This window comes from Boleophthalmus pectinirostris, unplaced genomic scaffold (assembly GCF_026225935.1).
Source record: "Boleophthalmus pectinirostris isolate CB_2022bp ecotype Guang Dong unplaced genomic scaffold, ASM2622593v1 HiC_scaffold_19, whole genome shotgun sequence".
In the NCBI taxonomy this organism is placed as follows: Eukaryota; Metazoa; Chordata; class Actinopteri; order Gobiiformes; family Gobiidae; genus Boleophthalmus; species Boleophthalmus pectinirostris.
The window spans coordinates 3,771,385-3,793,366 of NW_026571140.1; the positions used below are offsets into that span (position 1 = coordinate 3,771,385).

A 21,982-nucleotide genomic window follows, 5' to 3' on the forward strand; every position below is an offset into this window, starting at 1 on the left:
AGAGAAAAGAGAGAGAGAGAGAGAGAGCGGCATGACCTCATCCAGGAGCCAGGGCTGTGAGCACAAGAGGCCAGTGGAGCGGAACCACGGGGGGAAAGCACACTCACGTTTTGTTTACATGACATTAGGAACACAGAGGAATATACAAATCAAAGACTCGAGTACAAGAGCGGCATTTCAAATATTATATAACAGAAAATCCAGTCCAACACCCAAATACGAAAGTATTTGTGCAGAAAAGTGAAGTTATCTGTTTGCAACTGATCAATATTTGTAATTAAAATGAAATGTATTGACTGGAAAAGTTTTAAAGTAACTCTCAGTGTTTTCGTGTTGTCTGGAAAAGTCACCAATAACATAAGATGACTTTACTTTCTGCTCCTTTTCATTCATTTCTTGCAAGTTTAACGTTATGACACTGTTAATATCATTTTATACTTTATGAATGAAATAAATAAACCAAGAAAACACATAAAACACAAATATTTTAGATGAATTTTCACACAAAAACGTAACATATTGCTGACGTAAATACAGACTAGGGATGCAAAGATCCAGCTTTTTCAGTTCCGATATGATGTTTTTTAAGTATATTCCAATATCCGATATTAACCGATACCAGTATAGGGACAGAAAACAGCCTTTTTTTCCCCTCAAAATACAATTAACTTATTACAAAGTTGATCCGATTGTGTTATGCAACTGTATCCAAGTACATAAGTAACTACTGAACAGCTTCGTATAAATTAAAGTTCAAACATCACGAGGCATCTTAGGCTTATATCAGTCAGTAAAGAGTCCAACCACGATATCGGCTGAGTCGATACCAGGATATCATGGAACCAGTATCCGATTCAGTAAATTTTCCAGGATCGGCACCGATATTTGATGCTACGTTCGTTTTGGTGCATCCCTAAAACAGACAAACGATAATATTGAAACTAATTTACACCACTGACACAATAATACTAATAACAGCAGATTTAAACCACAAAAACTACTCTAAACGTACAATATTGTTAGAAAATCATGAGCTGCAATCAATAAACAGCAGACTGAAACATTTTAGTACTGAATTTGCATCTGTAATAAGCCAAATTTATTCATTCAGTCTTTTTTTGCAGCTCAAATCTTATCATATTGCCAAAAATGACATTTGGTTCCTACTTGGAATCGCGTTTCGGTACCCAGGCCTCTTCAAAAATGTGTGAATGAAACAAAACACAACTCCAGGTCTGTTTTTGATGAAGTAACAACATTCTAACCTGGTTTAAACACTCACAGGAGGCAATTTTGCGTAATATAGACCCATTAAAGCAATGATTTTAACCACATTTGAGAGAAATTAGTCGTCTAGCCTGTCATACTTACTTAGTGAAAATAATAAATAATCACAACCAAAAATCTGGACACAATGAAGTCAAGGGATACGATTTCCCTTCTTCTTTTTTGTTACAGGAACTCTGACTTGCTCCTCCCACAGACTTCATCAATACCAGTCCCTGAGGATGACAAATGCACTTTTAGTCAATAAAGCCTCATCTGGCATTGTTTGATAGAGTGCCATCGGCTGACGTGTTTCTGATCCGACCATTTGAGATAGTCCACATTTGGTTTCTCTTAAACCGGAAAACAACACAACGCAACACAAAAATCTGATCTCTGAAAGTGATCAGATGAATCCAACAGCACAAAACTCGTTCTACAGCTTTTGTTGACTCAAGAAAAGTTCAAAAGTTTGGGAAAATACAGAGATTTGAACCGAGCTAGAACAACTCAAGAACTTGCTGTGAGGTCAGAAATGTCTATGACTTCACAATACTTGATGTATTAATTGCTTTGATTAGTTTGAAATAATGTATCGTTTAAGTACGGAAGCTGAGAGGGGTCACAACAAACGCAAACGCCGCAACAAATACAAATGGGACAACACAACAAAAAGCCACAACACACCAAAAAAAAAAAGCCACAACGGAAATGACCGCGGGACTCTATTTTAATGCAAACGCTACAACAAATACAAACGCCACAACACAAACGCAAATGCCACAACACATTAAAAAGCCACAACACATTAAAAAGCCACAACGGAAGTGACCGCGGGACTCTATTTTCCGACGGACCGATCAAGCGGCAAGTGAAGAAGAAGAACTACAACGTGAAACGAATAATGATAAAACAATAAATTACTTTAACTTACGTTTACAACTTTTCCCATTCCTTTACTTTTCATGTTGTAGTTCTTCTTCACTTGCCGCTTGATCGGTCCGTCGGAAAATAGAGTCCCGCGGTCACTTCCGTTGTGGCTTTTTGATGTGTTGTGGCTTTTAAATGTGTTGTGGCGTTTGTATTTGTTGCGGCGTTTGCATTAAAATACAGTCCCCTGATCATTTCCGTTGTGGCTTTTTTTTTTTTGGTTTGTTGTGGCTTTTTGTTGTGTTGTCGCATTTGTATTTGTTGCGGCGTGTGCGTTTGTTGCGACCCCTCTCGGCTTCCGTATTTAAGAGACTATACACGATTATTTGTGATGGCAAAACTCCCATCTGGCCTCTGAAAGTTGAGTACAGTCGTCACTCACTATAACCCGGTTCACCTTTCGTAGATGGTTTTTTTTTAGATTTTGCAGGGTTTTTTTTGTTTTGTTTTTACAGTGTATGAACGCACATTGTTTTCCTCCCCCTGCGTCCTGATTAGCTAAGGGACTGTAGATCACTGTCAATCAATGATGTGTGAATGAAACAAAACACAACTCAAAGTATGTTTTGACATTCTAACATGGCTAAAAACTCACCAGAGTCAATTTTGCGTAATATGGGTCCATTAAGAAACCTTCAAAAAAGACTAAGTGCTCTCCGTGGAGCTATTCACCAACTCCATACGCGCTCATAAATTCATGCAGGCACTGGAGGCGGTGCAGGTGCAGAGTCTTGCCCAAGGATACAACGGTACTTTGGGTCATTATTCGTGAGGATCAATCTGCCAAGCTCACGGTAAAGGTTAGTGCACAAAAGTCTCGACCAACTCTGAGTAACAACAGAGCTTAGGAAAGTTTGATACTACAAAAACCAAGTGAAAAGTCTGTAAATGTCCAAACCACGTCCACAGTAGAGGAGAGGCACTAGAGTGATCTCTGGTAGAGCCAGGACAGACAATATCGCAGCTGTTTTGGCAAATTTTGAATGTCAAGTTTATTGTCCTGCAGAAAACAGTGTGAAAAAGGCTAAAAAAATATAGTTATGAATAAAATGATAATAAATCTGCCATATCATTTTTGAAGGAGCTCTTTGTAGCCTGCTCTCTTACAGTTTTAATCACAACTGAACCTGCGTTGGCAGAGCCTTAACCTGCAGACAGAGACATATTTAAGTTTGTCTCATTTTCATTTTATGTACTACAGCAGAAAAAGCACTGTTTCATGTTTGGCTGCAGGTGCTGGGGTTTAGGTAGTGACCATTCAGAGAGGCAATTTAGGTTTAAATCAACTGGATTTAAGCATTGAAACTAGCAACACAAATGACAGACTCACTGAAGAACCTAAACACCAAATTACCAAGCAACTTGTCTGCCATGTCCAGAGTTTTTGTTATTAAGAATAAATCTGTATGATAATTCTTCAGTAAAAGCCATTTGATTTTCTAGGGACATGGCTGAATCATCTTTTTGAAATTTAAAATCTTACATTCAGTTCCTTTAATAAAAACAGATAATGGGAATTTTCTGAACTTTTCCAGTAAATTTTGCAGTCTGTTAATGTTTTATGCGACACTTCTGGGTATCATGAAGAAACTGCAGATATGATACATACCTTGATACATAGGCCACGATACAATACACATCTCAATACAATACATACGATACATATCTCGATACGGTGCACTTTCGATTTGATACGATCCAATAATGGCCAAATCGTGGCTGTGATACTAAAAGTCTTTGTTCAACCACTTCTTGTGCAAAGTGAATATAAAATGCGCCCATTTAAATCATCAAAACAGTGAAAATGTCAAAAAAATTTCACATAAACAAGTTTCTTTTCTCTTAACAAGCTACAAAACTGTAGCTGGAATAAAATAACTGAGTAAAATATACCAAAATAACACTCTTGCCGATATATCGATGCAGCAGCCCACAATATCAATACTTTATCATCATGATATTTTGATATTTTTGCACACCCCTAACTTCAAAGCTTATAAGTGCCTTTATTATGCTATTTTCTGATCTATGCTATAACTAGGGGTGTGCAAAAATATTGAAAAATTGATATATCATATTGTTTAATTTGATGATACAGTATCAATATTGTGGGCTGCTGTATCGATATATCACCAAGAGTATTTTTAGGTATATTTTACTAAATCATTTTGTGTTAGAGCGACAATTGTGTTGACATTTTCACTGTTTTGAGTAAAATGGGTGTGTTTTGTATTAACTTTGCACAAATTTAGTGGATTTAGTCGACTTTTAGTATCACAACCATGATTTAGTCTTTGTTTTTCACTGAATAGTTGATTTGAAATATGTCATATCAAATCGTATTGAATCAAAAGTGCACTGTATCAAGAAATGTATCGTATATTGGTCTGTGTATCGAGGTTTGTATCGTATCGGCCACTTCTTAATGACACCAAGCCTTATCTATATAACGCTTCATTTTCACTAAAATCATTTGGATAATTTCAGCTCTGGAATTGCCAATATCTACTACACAAAAGGTAAAAGGAGCTGTTCACTTGAAAACCACAGCTTCATCGCGAGGTGGAACAGAGCATTCATTTTGAGCTTTGGAGATGCAGACAGACTAATAAACGGTTACTCCAACATGTGTTAACAAACCACAACACAACTGCAGGTATGTTCTTGAGGAAGTAACAACATCATAACATCTCTTAAAGCTCATAAGAGTAGATTTTCTCTAATATAGGAGCTTTAAATCTTAAAAATATTGAGCTGTACATTTTTGTCAATATTTCCTGATCTCTGCCGGTGATTGGTGCAGCCCACACTGTTCTTCGGGCCCGGGTGCTGACAGCTCGGCTCATGTGACGTGACAGCCGTGACACTGGCCTCTCCGCAGCTCCGCTCTGCCTTCCTGCCCGGCCACATTGTGCTACAGTCGGAGGCCCTTACATAAGTTGAGAGGAATTTCGCTGATGCCGGGGACAAATGAGAAAACAATGTGTGTCTGTGTACATGTCAGAGGCTCCTCGCTGCTCAGGCTTTTTAAAGTGACAGCTCCCTCGTGAAGAGCAAGAGAGAGGCAGTATGGGCGGAATGTGGAAAAAGATAGAAAAACAGCGCACTTCCTGGGTTGTCTGTCTTCAAACAGGTTTTCCACTCTGCTCGGGAATAGCTGTAATCACAAAAACATGAAGGCTAAAGCCAGAGGGGCAGCTGTGGCCAAGCAGGCTCGTGGAACTAATGCGCCCGACAACGACGTTCATTCACAGGACATGAGGAATATTGCAGCTGGAAGGAATCCGTTTGCGCAGAAAATCACCATTTGCATTATAACTTACAGATGCAGCGTACGCTCAATAAATGTGGAAATATCATGAGGCTGTGACCCTGTTAAGAGGCACTTCATAGCCCTGACCAGAAACACTTAGCACTCAGTAGAGAGCTGAATGTAAAGAGATGGTCCAGTCATTTATCATTATAACGTGTCTGCCAAACGGTTCATATCAAGCACCGTTTGAAAACAATATTCAGGTATACAGTTACTAAAAAAACTTGACGAAACTAAAACCAAAGGCTGGACTAAACAACAAAGGATTCAAAGACCAGATTGAATTTCAGGATAACCAAGGGCACCCTGCCTGTACCAGGACCAAAATCATGCCCAAACTTGAATTAATATTTGACGATACTGACATGAAAGTTTTGAAATGGCAAGAACCATGAACCACAAAAGCCTTTTACTCATAAGACAAATCGATGCCCAGAAAGAGATCAGTGCCAAATATCACTTCATTTTCAATATCAATATCAGACCGAAACTACTATCTGTGGAAACCCAATGTCACAAACCTCAGAGAGAGAAGCCCAGTTGTGCTATAAGCACATACAGGTTTGATTTGCTCAGGCGTTTTCCGTCAGCGTCTACAGTGAGCTCTGTGTGTCTTACCTCCAGCACCGGTCCTGCCCCCAGGATGATCTGTTCCACTCCGCTGGCGTAGCCCTTCTGACTGAGCGCCGTCAGGTGGTGGATCAGGAAGTTGGTGCTCTGGGTCTTCCCGGAGCCGCTCTCTCCGGAGATGACGATGCACTGGTTCCTCTGGCGCTGCAGCATGGCGTGATATGCCACGTCTGCCACGGCGTAGATGTGCGGCTCCAGCGCTCCCAGCGTGTGGTTGTCGTACATTTTCACATACTTGGGGTTGTAGATGGGCAGGAATTTGAAAGGGTTAATGACGATGAGGATGCTGCCCACGTAAGTGTAGATCTTCTCCTGCCTGAAGCGGGAGCGCAGGTTGTCCAGCAGCGAGCGCTCGTTGAGCTCTGGGAGGCAGCACAGGTCTGCGTAGTCCCCCTGAGAGTCAGGCTGAGGCAGGAGGCCCCGCTCCACCATCCTCCTGCGCTCCTCCGTCACCTGGAGCCACATCTGCAGACTGCCTCCATAGTGGATGGAGCCGTCCAGGTTCTTGAGTCGCAGGAGGAAGCGGTAGTCCTCTCCTCCGGACAGAGGCCGGTGCTCCAGGGCAACACGGGGCCACAGCATCATCCTCTGCACGGGGCAGTCGCTGGGGTTCAGGATCCACTCCTCTCCCCCAAACTCCTTCACCTCTGCCAGGACATAGCACTTGGTGCGGTCCAGCCGCAGCCGGTCGATCACCCTCTCGATGGCCTCGGCGGCGGTGGTGGTCTTGCGGGCGCTGATGGGGCAGTAGATGGTTCCTTCGGCCAGGGCGCCCGGGTAGATGCGCACGGTGAACTCTGAGTTCTCGAAGCGCTGCCGTCGCCCCAGGGTGCCCATGCCCCCCACGCCTCCGCCCACGCCATCACGAGCACTCATGGCTCTCCGGCTCCCATCAGCAGCAGGCCGCACTGGCACGTCCTTCACAGGGCTGCGGCTCCTCTTCAGGACATCACCACTGCACAGACAGGAACAAGACAACAGTCAATACTCCACCCTCTGCAACATGACAAGCTCACCGTATTGTACAACATGAGGGTGTTACAGTCTCAAAATGTGCATACGTTGCTACAGCCTTAACCTAGAGCTAGAGACACAAAGAAGTTTCTCATTCTCAGTATATGGACAGAACATCCCTCATGTGAAGCACAGAACCTCCAGAATCCCCTCCCTGAGCTGCAGACGCTGCACTAGCACTGACTCATGATTGGCTGGAGGCGCTGGGCTTTAGGGAGTGAACATTCAAATAGTCCTTTTTGAGAGAGTCCTTTAAGGTTTAAACCAACTAAATTCCAGCATTCTTGTGAAGTTCATTCTGCTTTCTGATTGGACAATCGTCTTGAGAATCAAAACATCCAAATTATATCCAATGTTTTTGTAATTAAGAATAAATCAGCAGTACAATCGTTATCAGTAAGAGCTATATTTGATCTGAACATGTCGAGCTTGTATCTGGGGACACAGTTAAGTCATGTTTAAGGAATGCCATCAATTTTGGCCAATTAAAATAAAAATACAACAGCAAGAACCAAGCAAAAATCACAGTCGTGTCATCTGCTAGACTGTTACACTCATCAGATTATGACAGAGTGTTTGCGCTGTTATGTAAGCGACTGGGGGCCTGACAAACACGCCCATGAAGGATAAAGGGGAAGTCATGAGGATCTGCGGGATTACCATTATCACACACACACACACACACACACACTGGCTGGCCCGTACACACTCCAGCAGCTGCCGTCTCCAATCAAAGCACACCATTCACACGTCCCCGCTTTGATACACCAACGAGCCCGCCGCATCCCTCCGACAGACACTACTGCGCTGTGTTCTCGGTAAAAAGAACGAGTCCGGAGAATCATGAATGAACACTGCACATCGCTAATGGAGAGACACTACAGACGTAAACACTCATCTAAATGTTAATCATGCCTCGCAGTTCTTTCGTAGACCGTCTTCTGAAAATAGAAACATCTCCATCTGATCATTATGGGCTATTCAGGGAGAAATAATGACGTTTTACAATGCGTTTCAGGTGCTTGTACACATATTTTGCATCATTAAAAGAACCCACATTGCCGTTTTTTCTTCTGATCTGTGTTATAATGTTGTTTCCTCATCACATTAAACAGACTTGGAGTTGTGTTTTGTCTCATTCACACATGTTTAACACACAAAACCTGCAGATTTAGGCTCAGTTCTTCTCTCAAACAGAAAAACACTGTTCCACCTTGTGATGTGGTAAAACAGCAAGTGCTCCCGAGTGTTTTTAAACTCCACACACCTTCATTATTAGAATTATTTGGATAATTTCACGCAGTAAAAGGTAGCCATTAACGCAAAAATTACTTCTTCATGACATCACAAGCAAAGCATTTTGAGCTTTGGAGATGTGTACAGACAACTCCAGGTCTGTTTTTGAAGAGGTAACAACATTCTAACATGACTTAAAGCTCACAAGAGTCATTTGTGTGTAATATAGGACTAGGGGTGGGCAACAACATTGAAATATCAATATATCGTATCGTTTAATGTGTTGATACAGTATCAATATTGTGGGTTGTTGTATCGATATAGGTATATTTTACTGAATTATTTTGTGTAAGGGCTAGAATTGTGTTGATATTTTCACTGTTTTGAGTAAAATGGGCACATTCAATATTAACTTTGAACAAACTTCTTGGATTAATAAAGGCTTGTAGTATCACAACCATGATTAGGGGTGTGCAAAATATTAAAATTAGGGCTGGGTATCATTCAGAAGTTGCTGACACGATACAAACCTCGATACAGTGCACTTTCTGTTCAATACAATATATTTCAAATCGATTTGATACAATTCAACAAAAAATAATGGCTAAAAATGATGGTTGTGATACTAAAAGTCTTTGTTGAACCACTTCTTGTGCAAAGTTCATATGAAACACAAACATTTTTAATCATCAAAACAGTGAAAATGTCAAATACGTTCCATAAACGAGTTTCTTTCCACTAAACAAATAACAAAACTGTAGTACTGTAACAAAATAATTTTGTAAAATACACCAAAAAATGCTCTTGCTGATATTGTATCATCACATTAAACAATACGAAATATCGATATTTCTATATTTCTGCACAACCCTAATATCGATATATCATATAACGTAATGTGATGATACAGTATTGATATCACGGGCTGCTGTATCGATATATCACCAAGACGTTTGCATTACTTTATTAAAAAAAACCCGGAAGGCCAGGACAGGACCTGAAAAACAGACTTTTGGTCACCCTATAGCCGTTACGCACAGCAACCTTCATTCGGTTAGTCGATAAAAAATTAACGTAATCGACAAAATTCTTGATGATCAATTATCGATTAATCGACTAATCATGCCCATCCCTAGATACGATGCATACCTCGATACATAGGCCACGATATGATACACATCTCAATCCAGTGCACTTTCGATTCAGCAGTGCACTTTCAATAGTCTTTTATTGAACCGATTTGAAATATATAATATCGAATGGAAAGTGCACTTTATCAAGATATGTATCGCATCATGACCTATGTATCGAGGTATGTATCGTATCGGCAGCTTCTTAATGAAACCCAGCCCTAGCCATGATTTTGCCTTTTTTTTTTTCTTTTTTTTTTACTGAACTGTATCGAATCCATTTGAAATATATCGTATCAAATCGTATTGAAAGTTCACTGTATCGAAAAACGTATAGTATCGTGGCCTTCATATAGGAGGTATGTATCGTATCGGCAACTTCTTAATGATACCCAGCTCTAGTCATGATTTAGTCTTTTTTTTCTGAACTGTATCGAATCCATTTGAAATATATCGTATCATCATATTGAATCCAAAGTTCACTGTACTGAAAAACGTAATGTATCGTGGCCTATGTATCGTATCGGCAACTTCTTAACATACCTAGCCCTATCTAAAACCTTTACTAATGCATGATCATTTTTTCTAAGACCATCTTCTCAAAATAGAAACGTCCCCGTCCGATAACTGATGGACTATTCAGGGAGCAATAACGACTTTTTCCAATGCGTTCCAGTTGCGTGTACACACATTTTGTACCATTAACATAAAAATAAATAGCCGCACTACGACTCGTTTGCGTTTTGGAGCTCGTTCGTTAGCCGTTAGCAGATTTATAAGCCCGGGTGGATTTGTTTAGCGCTCCGTTGGTGACGATCGCTCAGAATTGCAGCGTTTGACGATCGCGACGATAGGAATAGTACGTCTGATTGTGATCCGCTGCCAATGATGAACTCGGGTCTTACAATAGAGCGGTCCACAGCCAACCCTCTGACACAGTAAAGTCAAAGCATGTGGTCTGGAGCACGGTTCAGACTTTGGGGGAGGAAAAAGAACTGCTTTGTGTCAAATGGCAATGATTAAGCATGCGTATTGTTTATGTTTAAAGAATCGCTATTGAAACCCATTTGTTTTTCGTTTTTTTGTAGCTGCAGCATGTAACTTTCACGAGGCAAAACGTCACCTGAATGATTGCACTCAAACAGAAAGTTGAAACCATACTTTGGAACATTCCCCGTGAAGATAGATACGTTTTATGCCAAACGGTGGAACGTTATACAGCCAAAGGAACAACATTTCTGTGGAAACAAGCAGAACCAGGCCAAGAAAGAGGCAGGTTTGTGGAGATGCAAGCCCGCTCACAGTAAGGACACGTGTTTTTTAGTGCAGGAAACACGACCAAAAGTAAAAATAGAGTTACATTTTCTGTTACATACTGTGGTTTTAAGGTATGGAAGATTATTTGCTTCATCAGATTTTCATTTTTTAATGCTGTTGACTTTCTCACTTTGAATTTTTGTAACTCTGAAAAAACATGTTTGGATTATTTTTATTCTGAATTTTAGTTGCTGAAATATTAAGTGTACAGTTTCAAAGTTTTTAAAATTCAATATAAAAAACATACATTTAAAATATTCAGCATGAATACTTTCAAGTCTTCAAACTAAACAATCAAAGTTCGCAGTGAAAAAAAAAAAAAATTATAATTTTTTTTTTTTTTTTTTTTTAAATCGCAGGAACTATGAGATTTAAAAAATTAAAAGAAAAAAAAAATTTAAAGAAAAAAAAAAGAAAAAATAGAAAAAAATATAATAAAACTGAAAAAAATATAAAATAAATAAAGATCAAAGATTCCAAGGCCTAAGTAATCGATCTATTGATTTGAGGGCTTGAAAAATTTTGTGCTGAATATTTAAAAAGGTGAAATTTTTATTTTGAATTCGAAACATAATGAAGAAGTATACTTAAAATTTCAGCAACTAAAATTGTGAGTTTAAAAATTCAAAGTGAGAAATCGGCAACGGCATTTAAAATTCAAAATCTGGAACAAATTATTTTCCATATTAAGGCTAAAAAAATAAAAAATCTGGATTGATCAACATGAAAATAAATGCAATGTCTAGTGTTTTATCATTTTTCAACATGAGTTTTTTTTTTTTTCACTTTTTAAAATGTATTTTAAATGAAAATACAGTATGTCATGTACCAGCGAGTAAAAAGGCTCATTCCCACCTCGAGTCCCTGGACGGGGTTTAAACACAGACGAGATGATCAAGGACATTTTATCGCTGCTTCCGGTTCCAGGAGTGACAACAGTCTTACTAAACGCAGCGCTGACTTCATTTGAGCCTTATTAAAAAGGAGTAAATGGGTCACTTCAAAAGCTCATAATTGGCAGAGCTCGGAGTGAGAGGAGGAAGCCGGAGCGGAGCACGTGTCGGGGGCACGGGTACAAAAGGCTCCCGCTGGGGGCACGAGTCAAGGCTGCCTCCTGTCCCACCATTTCCTCTCCCCTGGTGAACACGCCAGCTCGCACCACAGCTCTGCTAATGAAGCCCTGCACACAGACGGGACCAGGCGCTGGATTTGCTTCATTTGTAGCTTCTGTCTTCTCATCAAACTGTACAAATGCAAACTAATGTGTTACAAAAGCAATTCATTTTGAAACGTTTCGTGGTGGTCCAAGGTTATTCCTCCCTTTTCTTATGCATTCAGAGCATCCTAATTATTCACCACGACGAGTTTTTAAGAGCTTTTCACTACTTTCAGAGACAAGTACGGAGTTGCCGTCACGCCAAAGCTAACAACAACAAGCATGCTAATGTGCACTTCCTGATTCTCTGACAATATGTGTAATTGGGATGCAGACAGTACAGAGCAGACTTATTTTGACCTCCAGAAAACAGTACAGTAAATCTGTACTATAGGCCAGGACACAGTTTGTTCAAATATACAGTATACATATATACAGCAAGTCAGAAGTGAAATTGTAAATGTCGAGTTATTGTTCATACGCTGCTTTACTTTCTTGGAATTCTGTCATTGTTTAAACGGGTTTAGCATTAGAAGTACTTTTACTTCAGCCTAAAACCTTTCATCTTGATCCATGGGGTTGTAGTTTGTTTTGTTTTTTAGTGCTGCAAAATGACCAAACTACAACAACAACAACAACCACTACTACTACGACAACTACGACAACTACGACAACTACAAAAACTACGACAACTACTACAACTACGACAACTAACAACAACAACTACAACTACGACAACTACTACTACAACTACGACAACTACTACAACGACAACTACGACACACTACTACAAACTACGACAACTACAACACACAACTAACTACGAACAACTACTACTACAAAACTACGACAACTACTACGACAACTACTAACTACAACACTACAACTACTACTACTACACTACAACTACTACACTACTACTACAACTACCACTACTACCACTACTACCACTACTACCACTACTACCACTACCACTACCACCACTACCACTACCACCACTACACCACTACCTACTACTACCACTACCACTACCACTACTACAACTACTACAACAACTATTACAACTACAACAATTCCAACTACTACTCCAACTACTCCTACTTATACTCCTATTTCTACTTCTACTCCAACTACTACTCCTACCACTCCTACTCCTACAAGCACATAGATTATATACCAATATATATATACATATATATACACCCATGGACCACTGAGGGATTACACACATATAAAACTACATGGTTAGAGTACTACGATTTAATGTTGAAAATCCCGTTCTACTGTCTACAGAAAGTGTTTTTATCCTCATATTGGTCTCGGAATGGAGTTTAGCGAGCACACTGCGCCTGCCTCTCTGGTCCCGCCCCGCAAACTGTTAGAGTAAATATGTGTTTTTGCTAAAGAGGCAGGCGTTTGGAGCAGATGGTCAGCCCCGTGCTCGCAGAGGCCGGGGCCAGGGACGGAGGGAGGGAGGGAGGGGGTCAGGGCTGTGGCAATGGCGTAAACCCTCTACCTCCTCCTCCTCTTTGATCATCACGTGAAGCCAATCAGCTAATGCACGGCGCGTTTACCAGGCGAGCGAAAAAAAAAGGGTGTTTCTGATTACGGTAACCAGCGTGTTCCGCGTCGCCGCCGGGCTGATTTACGCCGCGGGCCGGAGACTGGAGGGAGCAGACACAAAGAAAAAGATGAGACGTTAGATCATGCCGAGGCTGTGACACCGGAGAGGGGTGGGGCTCTTCTAGGAACATCTCGATCGATAAAAGCAACGAGCGTCCGGTTTCATGCGAGATCTGATTAAATATTAAAAGCAAGAAAATGCAATATCAGAAAGTGCATTGAGAAGCAGGCTGTCGGGAGAAAAATCAGACACAAATAGATGTTTAAAACTGGTATCGAAACTAGATCCTCATTTGAGCAGGTGTTGATACTTCTGGTGAAGGTTCCATCGCTTCGTTGTCTTCATGGAGATGTTACTGCTTTGTCTAGAATGTTCCACGGAAGAGATGAACAACTGTAGGCTACATTACAAGTCAGATCTGTGGAGCTGCAACCCTACTCACAGAGCAAAGTATTGTGTTTTTGAGCAAGAGAAACACCCGTAATGAATAAAATAAAGATTTGATTTGCGTGTTCTTTTTTCATTTGGGTTCTGTCATGTTTTCTAGGAAGGATTAGTCGGAACTACGCTTTTTGTTGCTCTGTTTGTAAAATTATTGTACTTTATATTTTATTTTGCCTATAAACTAGGGACGTAACGATATCCAAATCTCATGGTACGATATTTTCATGATATACATCTCACGGTACGATATTTATTGCGATTTATTTTGTGGAGGCGAACAACAAAACTGTGAATATACTTCTTTTTCCTCTTAAAATGCCTTGACAAGACTTAATTAATTCAAAGAACTAAGATTTAGAAGTGCTTAGAACTGTTATTTCTTCATGTAGTTTGCGCCAAAACAGAGCAAAGGATCATGGTCTATGTAGTTCCCTCTGTTTTTTTAGTTATTGCTGCATCATAACAATGGATTTAAGCAAAGAAACTTATAATTCGATATATTGTGATGGTCCACGATATTATTGAGACTTCTGACGATACGATATCATGATATTTTGGTTGTTACATCCCTACTATATACCCCCTCAAAATTATGTTCAGGTATTTAAATTAAAACCTGTAATATAACGTAATAAAAAATTATGAAATTCAAATCAATCATATAAAACTGCTAAATGAATATGATAACAAAAACAATATCGTCATTTTGAATAAAGAAATTTAAACCAATAATACTGATTTTTTGATAAATAGGGCTGAGTATCATTAAGAAGTTGCCGATACAATACATAACCTCGATACGATTCATGTCTCAATACAGTGCACTTTTGATTTGATACGATGTATTTCAAATCAATTCAATACGGTTCAATAAAAATAAAGGCAAAATCATGATTGTGATGCTAAAAGTCTTTGTTAAACCACTTCTTGTGCAAAGTTCATATGAAACACAAATATTTTAATCATCAAAACAGTGAAAATGTCAAATGTGTCGCATGAACGAGTTTCTTTCCACTGAACAAGCAATAAAATGAAGCTGTAACAAAATAATTTAGTAAAATAATAAACAAAAAAAACTCTTGGTGATATATCGATATAGCAGTCCCCAATATCGATACTGTATCATTACGTTGAACTATACAATATATTGAAATTTTGAGTTTTTGCAGACCCCTAGTGATAAATGAATATGAAGAATTATGTAGGATCAAAAGATTAAAAAGGAGGTCAAGAAATTGTAGGAAAAATTAAATACTCCAATAAAACTATATTTTAAACTGGGTCATCTTAGGAAAAAAAAAAGAAAAAAAATTACAAAGAAAAAAGAAGAGAAACATCTGTAGTTAGATATAGGAGTTTAATGTGATACTATGGAACATTCCAGGTAAAAGCAATAACATCTCCATGGAAACAAGCAAGTGATGGAGCCTCCAACAAAAAAAGTTGCGCAATGTACCTTTAAAAGAAACACCACTGCTGAAAATCACATTCTAAAACACTTTTAGACAATAGAAAGTGTTGTTTTTTTTTATTACAATCTTGGTATCGAAATCAGTATTCAGTATCGAGTCTATTCCTTAGTGGTTCAAAAATGTTTCCTGTTGAGATTCACTGATTACGTCCATTCTAATTTTCAATTTCGATTCGATTGTGATTCATTCGCCCTAATGTCAAATCTATAAAACCAAAGTGTAATTTATAATCTCGTTTCCCTTCCCCACTCTGCCACACAACACGAGGAACAAAAGCGATCGCTGCCGTCGTAGACAAAAGACCTAATTAAAACCCCAAATTAAAAAATAAATAATCATACCCCTCTCCTCTTTTTGCCCTTCATCCATCCAGACATCTTTATACGCGCGGCAGCCAATGGGAAAAGGCCCCCGTCGGAAGCCGGCTCCAGATTGGCCGCCGCACCTGACAACAGCGGCGCACGGAGGAGCAGACGTCTGGGTCTCTCTCCGGCGCACGGATGAGCTTCAGGTTTGTCCAAATTTGGCGAATGAAAAAACTTGACACACAAAAAATGCAAAAATAGGCAGTTGGGGAAGCGAAAAGAGGTAGTGAGACGGAGTATGAGACTGGAATTACTGCGTGTAACTGTAGCCATGCTTGTGTCCGTGGTGCATTGTTCTCCTCTGACCTCCGCCGAGGAACAAAACAGATGTAAAAAGAATCGCAGATGAATTGAAACAAAATCTCAGTCTTATTCTGCAAAAAAAACTGCTATCCCTGTAGTTAAAGGTGTTAAAAGATGTTATTGTTTTGTCTGGAATGTTTCACAGTATGGCTTTAAACCTTTTTTTCTTCATAAAGACCAAACCAGACCAAGTTACAGGTCAGATCTGTGGAGAGGCGACTCCGCTCACAGTCAGAATGTCTGTTTTTCAAGGTATTTTTGAGCTCTAAAACCATCTGTAATTGAATAAATGTACAGTAGAGCTGTTAATGTCATACTGTGGAACATTTCAGACAGAGCAATGACATCTCCATAGCAACAAGCAGATGATGAACCTCCAAAAAAATCCAAAAAGTGACATAGAGCACCTTTTTTTTTTTTTTTTTTTATCTGTACAACATTCTGAAACATGTAATTCTTAAATAAGTTTTGTCAATTCTCCATTAATTTAAATATTTTATGAGCATGTTCGACTTTATTGGTTTGAAAATGTTATATTTTGAGACAAAACAAAGCATTAACAAGTTTTATAAGTTTCCCTTTCGTTTTTTTTTTTTTTAATTCTGAGTTCCCCCAAATCACATCACACCAGGTTTGTGAAGTTGTAGTATATTGTTTTGTGTCATGTTTTTGTATATTTATGGAGAATTGTCACGTGGGAGCATGAGTAATTTAGGTTTGTGGGCGGAGCTTAGGATGGAATCTTACAGCTAACTGTAAAAAGGGTTCAAATAGGACCCAGGAGAGATCACTAGATTACTGAAACTAAAACCACTTCAGGCATGTTTTTGATGAGGGAACGATGTTATAATGTGCTAGAAAGCTGTTGTTTCTTCCTCAAAAACAGACATGGAATTGTGTTGTGCTTCATTCACGCATGTTTGAGTAACTCTTTATTATTCGTCTATCTACACAGCAAAAAACTAGAGGGTTAAAATTTCAAGGTAAAACATTTCAGAGTTGTTTTTAACACATAAAGTGTTATTTTAAATATTTGAAACATAATTGGGGGTTTGAGTCGGGGTTATTTGCCAGACTTGATAGATGTTAATATAAATTGATATGTTTAAGATCAGTGAAATCTACTTCCCCTAGTGTTAATTCAACTTCTCCTAGTGTTAATTCAACTTCCAATAGTGTTAATTCAACTTCTCCTAGTGTTAATTCAACTTCTCCTAATAGTGTTTAATTCAAATTCTTCTCCTAGTGTTAATTCAACTTCAACTTCCCTAGTGTTAATTCAACTTCTCCTAGTGTTAATTCAACTTCAGTGTTAATTCTTCCCCTAGTGTTAATTCAACTTCCCCTAGTGTTAATTCAACTTCCCTAGTGTTAATTCAACTTCCCCTAGTGTTAATTCAACTTCCCCAGTGTTAATTCAACTTCCCCTAGTGTTAATTCAACAATCCTTAGTGTTAATTCAACTTCTCATAGTGTTAATTCAACATTCCCTAGTGTTAATTCAAATTCCACTAGTGTTAATTCAACTCTTCTTAGTGTTAATTTGGCTCCTCCCACCCACCACTTCAAACTCCCATGAGAGAAAACCAGTTTGAACCAGTTTTGTACAGAATTTCATCTGAAATTAACCTAAATAAAGTGTAAAAATAAAACACCTATGTGTGTTGTTTAGTTAAATCAGGATAACCCTACAAAGTGTTATCCATTTACTCTCAAAACCTTAATATAACTTTTGATTTTGGGGTTAAACAGGAACTTTGGTCCAGTGTTACTTAATGAACATTTCCAAAAAGGTTAAATTCTCATATAAACCCTGAGAAAATGTTCAAATTGATTCTATGAGAGTGAATTTTAACACTCCACTTTTTGCTGTGTACAACTCCAAAGCTCAAAATGCTCTGTTCCAGCTCCGTTGCACCTTGTGATGTCATGAAGTGGTCGTTTTAAGTAAGTCACAGCTACTTTTTACCTTTAGTTTAGTAGAGACTGACAATTCCAGGGCTGAAATCTTCCAAATTATTCTAGTAAAGATGAGTTTAAAAACACACTAGACTGCTTTTTGTATCACCACATGACATCACAAGGTGGAACAGAGTGTTTTCAGTTTAAGAGAAGAACTCAGGCTAAATCTGCAGGGTTTGTGAGTTAAATATGTGTGAATGAAGAAAACCAAAACACAACTCTAGGTCTGTTCATGATCAGGAAACAACATTGTAACACAGATAAGAAAATAGCGAAGTAGTTCCAGTTTTATCGTCCGTCGTGGCGATACACTGTGCTTCAAAAGTTTGTTATCGTGACAGACCAGCCCGAGTCCTTCACCTCTTTAACAAAAACAAGAGTCCAACTGCCAACAAAGACGCGAAAAGCAGCGGCGGATAATGTGAGCGCGCTGATGTCATCCGAGCCTCGAGGCCAGAAGAGAAAGAGAGAGAAGAGAAAGAGGAGAGCTGTGGCCACGGTTAGAGCCCCGAAGGAAAGATCACCACAGACTGAAAACCTGTGTTGACTCCTCTGACATTTTTCACCCTTTTTTCCTCCCAAACAGTCGGAGAAGGGGCGGATTGGGTTACATCACCTGAATGGTTGGAGATTTAAAACCGCAGTCTAGTAACCTGACCTCAAATATGTTATGAGAAGTTTTCCCCCGAAAACCCAACCTACTGGTGTTTTCATTTTACAAAAAAAAGCGGTGGTGAAAGGTCCTATATTACGCAAAATGGACTCTTGTGGGCTTTAAGTCGTGTTAGAATGTTGTTACTTCGTTAAAAACTTATCTGGAGTTGAGTTTTGTTTCATTCGCGCGTGTTTGAGTAATCCTGTCTACACCTCAAAATGCTCTGGTCCACCTGGTGATGTCATGAAGTGGTAGTTGTCAAGTTAGAAGCTACCTTTTTACCTTTTGCTCAGTAGAGATTGACAGCTCTAGGACTGAAATCATCCAAATGATTCTAGTGAAGTTGTGTAGAGTTTAGAAACACAGTGGAGCATGTCCTGTATTACAGCATGACATCACAAGGTGGAACACAGTTTTCAGTTTGAGAGAAGAACTCAGCCTAGATATGCAGGGTTTGTGTGTTAAACATGTGTGAATGAAACAAAACAAAACACAACTCCAGATCTGTTTGTGATGAGCAGATGATACAGTATTATATATATAGACATCGTGGGGAACTGAATCAAGTATTTTTCGGTGTATTTTAGTAATTTTGTTGCAGTGCTACAGTCTTGTTGCTTGTTTAGAGAAATGAAACTCATTTATGCAACACATGTAACATATTTACTGTTCTGATGATTAAATGTTTGTTAAACCACTTCTTGTACAAAGCTCATATGAAACACAAAAACTTTTACTGTCACAGCCATGATTTTCAGTCTTTTTTTATTGAACCATATCAAATCGATTTGAAATATATCGTATCGAATGGAAAGTGCACTGTATCGAGATATGTATCGTATCGTGGCCTGTGTGGCCTCAATAAACTTTTGTGCCTTCATTAACATTAGTATTAGTTTGTACAAAAATAAACAGGAAAAAAAAAAATGAAGATAAGAAAAAGTGATTGTATTTCTGTTCGAGGGGTTAGTGTGTGGAACAATCTGAGTGATGGTTTTTAAAAAAAGTAACACTGTAGAAGCAAGGGATGTGCAAAAATATCAAAATATCGATATGCTGTATCGTTATCGTGATGATACAGTATCGATATATCACCAAGAGTATTTTTTGGTATTTGACTAAATTATTTTGTTACAGCCACAGTTTTGTTGCTTGTTCAGAGGAGGGAAACTCGTTTATGCGACATATTTGACATTTTGACTGTTTTCATGATTTAAAATGTTTGTGTTTCATATGAACTTTGCACAAGAAGTGGTTTAGCAAAGACTTTTAGTATCACAGCCATGATTTAGCCTTTATTTTTTATTGAACTGTATCGAATCGATTTGAAATATATCATATCAAACAGAAAGAGCACTGTATCGAGATATGTATCGTATCATGGACTATGTGGCCTCGAAAAACTTTTGTGCCTTGGTTAACTTTAGTAATAGTTTGTATGACCATAAACCAGTGTCCAAACTTTTTTCATCAAGGGCCACATATCTAAACACAGACAAAGCAGAGGGCTACAGTGAATAATTTAAATATGTGCATGTTTAACACGTTAGAATGAGCCATCAGTCTTCATTCATACTAAGATCCTTAAAACCATACACACAAATATTAAATATCAGCCTTTATCAAAGTAGATTTTCAAAAAACTTGCAGTTAAAATTTTATTTCTAATTGATGCCTTGTAATTTGGGCCAATTCACCTGGAAGCCTGAGGGCTGAGGAAAATTTGTCTGAGGGCTGCATTTGGCCCCCGGGCCATAGTTTGGACATGTCTGTCATAAATGGAAAAAAAAAGGGAAAAAATGCCATCTTTTAACAAAATGAACACAAGAACTAAGAAAAAAGTGATTGTATTTCTGTTAGACACGTTAGTATATGGAACAATCTGAGTGTTGAGTATAAAGTGTTATATTTTGAAAGATATAGAGTTCTGGAATGAATTATGCATTAAATTTAATTAGTTTTAATTTATATTTTGTCTCATATATACAGTAAATTGTAAGTAAAAGTGTAAATGCAAACTTGCTGTTCAGACGCTGCTTTTCTTTCTTGGAATTCTGTCATTGTTCAACAGGGTTAGGCATTAGAAGTACTTTTTACTTCAGTTTTGGTCACATTTGTTTTCTTTTGTTTCTGTTTTGTAGTGCTGCAAAATCACCAAATACTACTACTACTACTACTGTGCAACTTCTTAATGGTACTCAACCCTAGTATAAGACCACATGGGAATATAAAAGAAAGTACTTGAATTTAACATTTGAAAATCACATTCTATTGTCTAAATAAAGAGTGATTTTAATTATCATTGTAGGACCAGTATCATGTCTTTTTCTTAGTATCAAAATGGAGTTTGTGCACTGCCATTGGAAACTGAATCTCAAATGTAATCGCGGTCACAAGATTAACCACTGTACTGAAACTAACCCCCCTAAATTTAGCCAGGAGTAAAAGTGACATTTTTCACAGTGCTATATTTGTCTGAAAACAGGAAGTAGCGTGTAGTTGCTCTGGTGCAGTATTCTACTCATTGGGAGTAAATGATAGTGTTTGTGTGGACTGCAAGTGGCATTTTGGAGGTTCCCTGTGACAGGAAGCCAAGGAGAGGTCTGATCATGTGACAGGAAGCTAAGGAGAGGTCTGATCATGTGAGTCAGCCTCTTCAATGGCTGCCATTGTTGTGGACGAGTGAAGGATCAAGTTTGGTCGGCTTTCTGACACGTGAAGTCATCAAGTCAGCGTGAGGAGGGACACTGTGTCACTGTCACTGCAGCAATGTGCAAAGAAAGACACTTCACTGCAGCGGGACTTTAAGTAGATACAAAATGTGGGTAAAGAGGCATTGCACAACTTTTTGGGTGGAGGCTCCTTTATTTATTTATTTTGTTAATGTATTATATACATGCAGTATAATATAACAGCACAAAAAAGCACATTAGATAAAAAAGTAGGTGCCGGAAGAGGTAAAAAACCCCAATGGGTGCATATTAAAGCCTCCACCTTATGAATGAATACATTCATCTCAACATTATAGCTGTGCATTACTAAAAAATGGCATTTACACACTTTAGATTTAAAACATTTCATTCAAATGTGGATTAAAACACAATGCAACATCCACAACTGAAGGATTATCAAACACTAGGGATGTAACAATAACCGAAATATTGT

The 21,982-nt window shown here is 38.6% G+C and overlaps 1 protein-coding gene across 8 annotated transcripts in view; it reads right to left on the reverse strand.

Moving 5' to 3' along the window:
- The window catches only part of myo9aa (myosin IXAa), a 297,586-nt gene that overhangs the window by 219,415 nt on the left and 56,189 nt on the right, over nt 1–21,982 (reverse strand). For all 8 annotated transcript variants that reach the window (XM_055155019.1, XM_055155018.1, XM_055155017.1 and 5 more), the window contains exon 2: nt 6,128–7,094. In XM_055155019.1, the coding sequence (XP_055010994.1) occupies nt 6,128–7,015 (888 nt within the window). In that variant the 5' untranslated portion in view covers nt 7,016–7,094. The remainder of the gene's footprint in view (nt 1–6,127; nt 7,095–21,982) is intronic.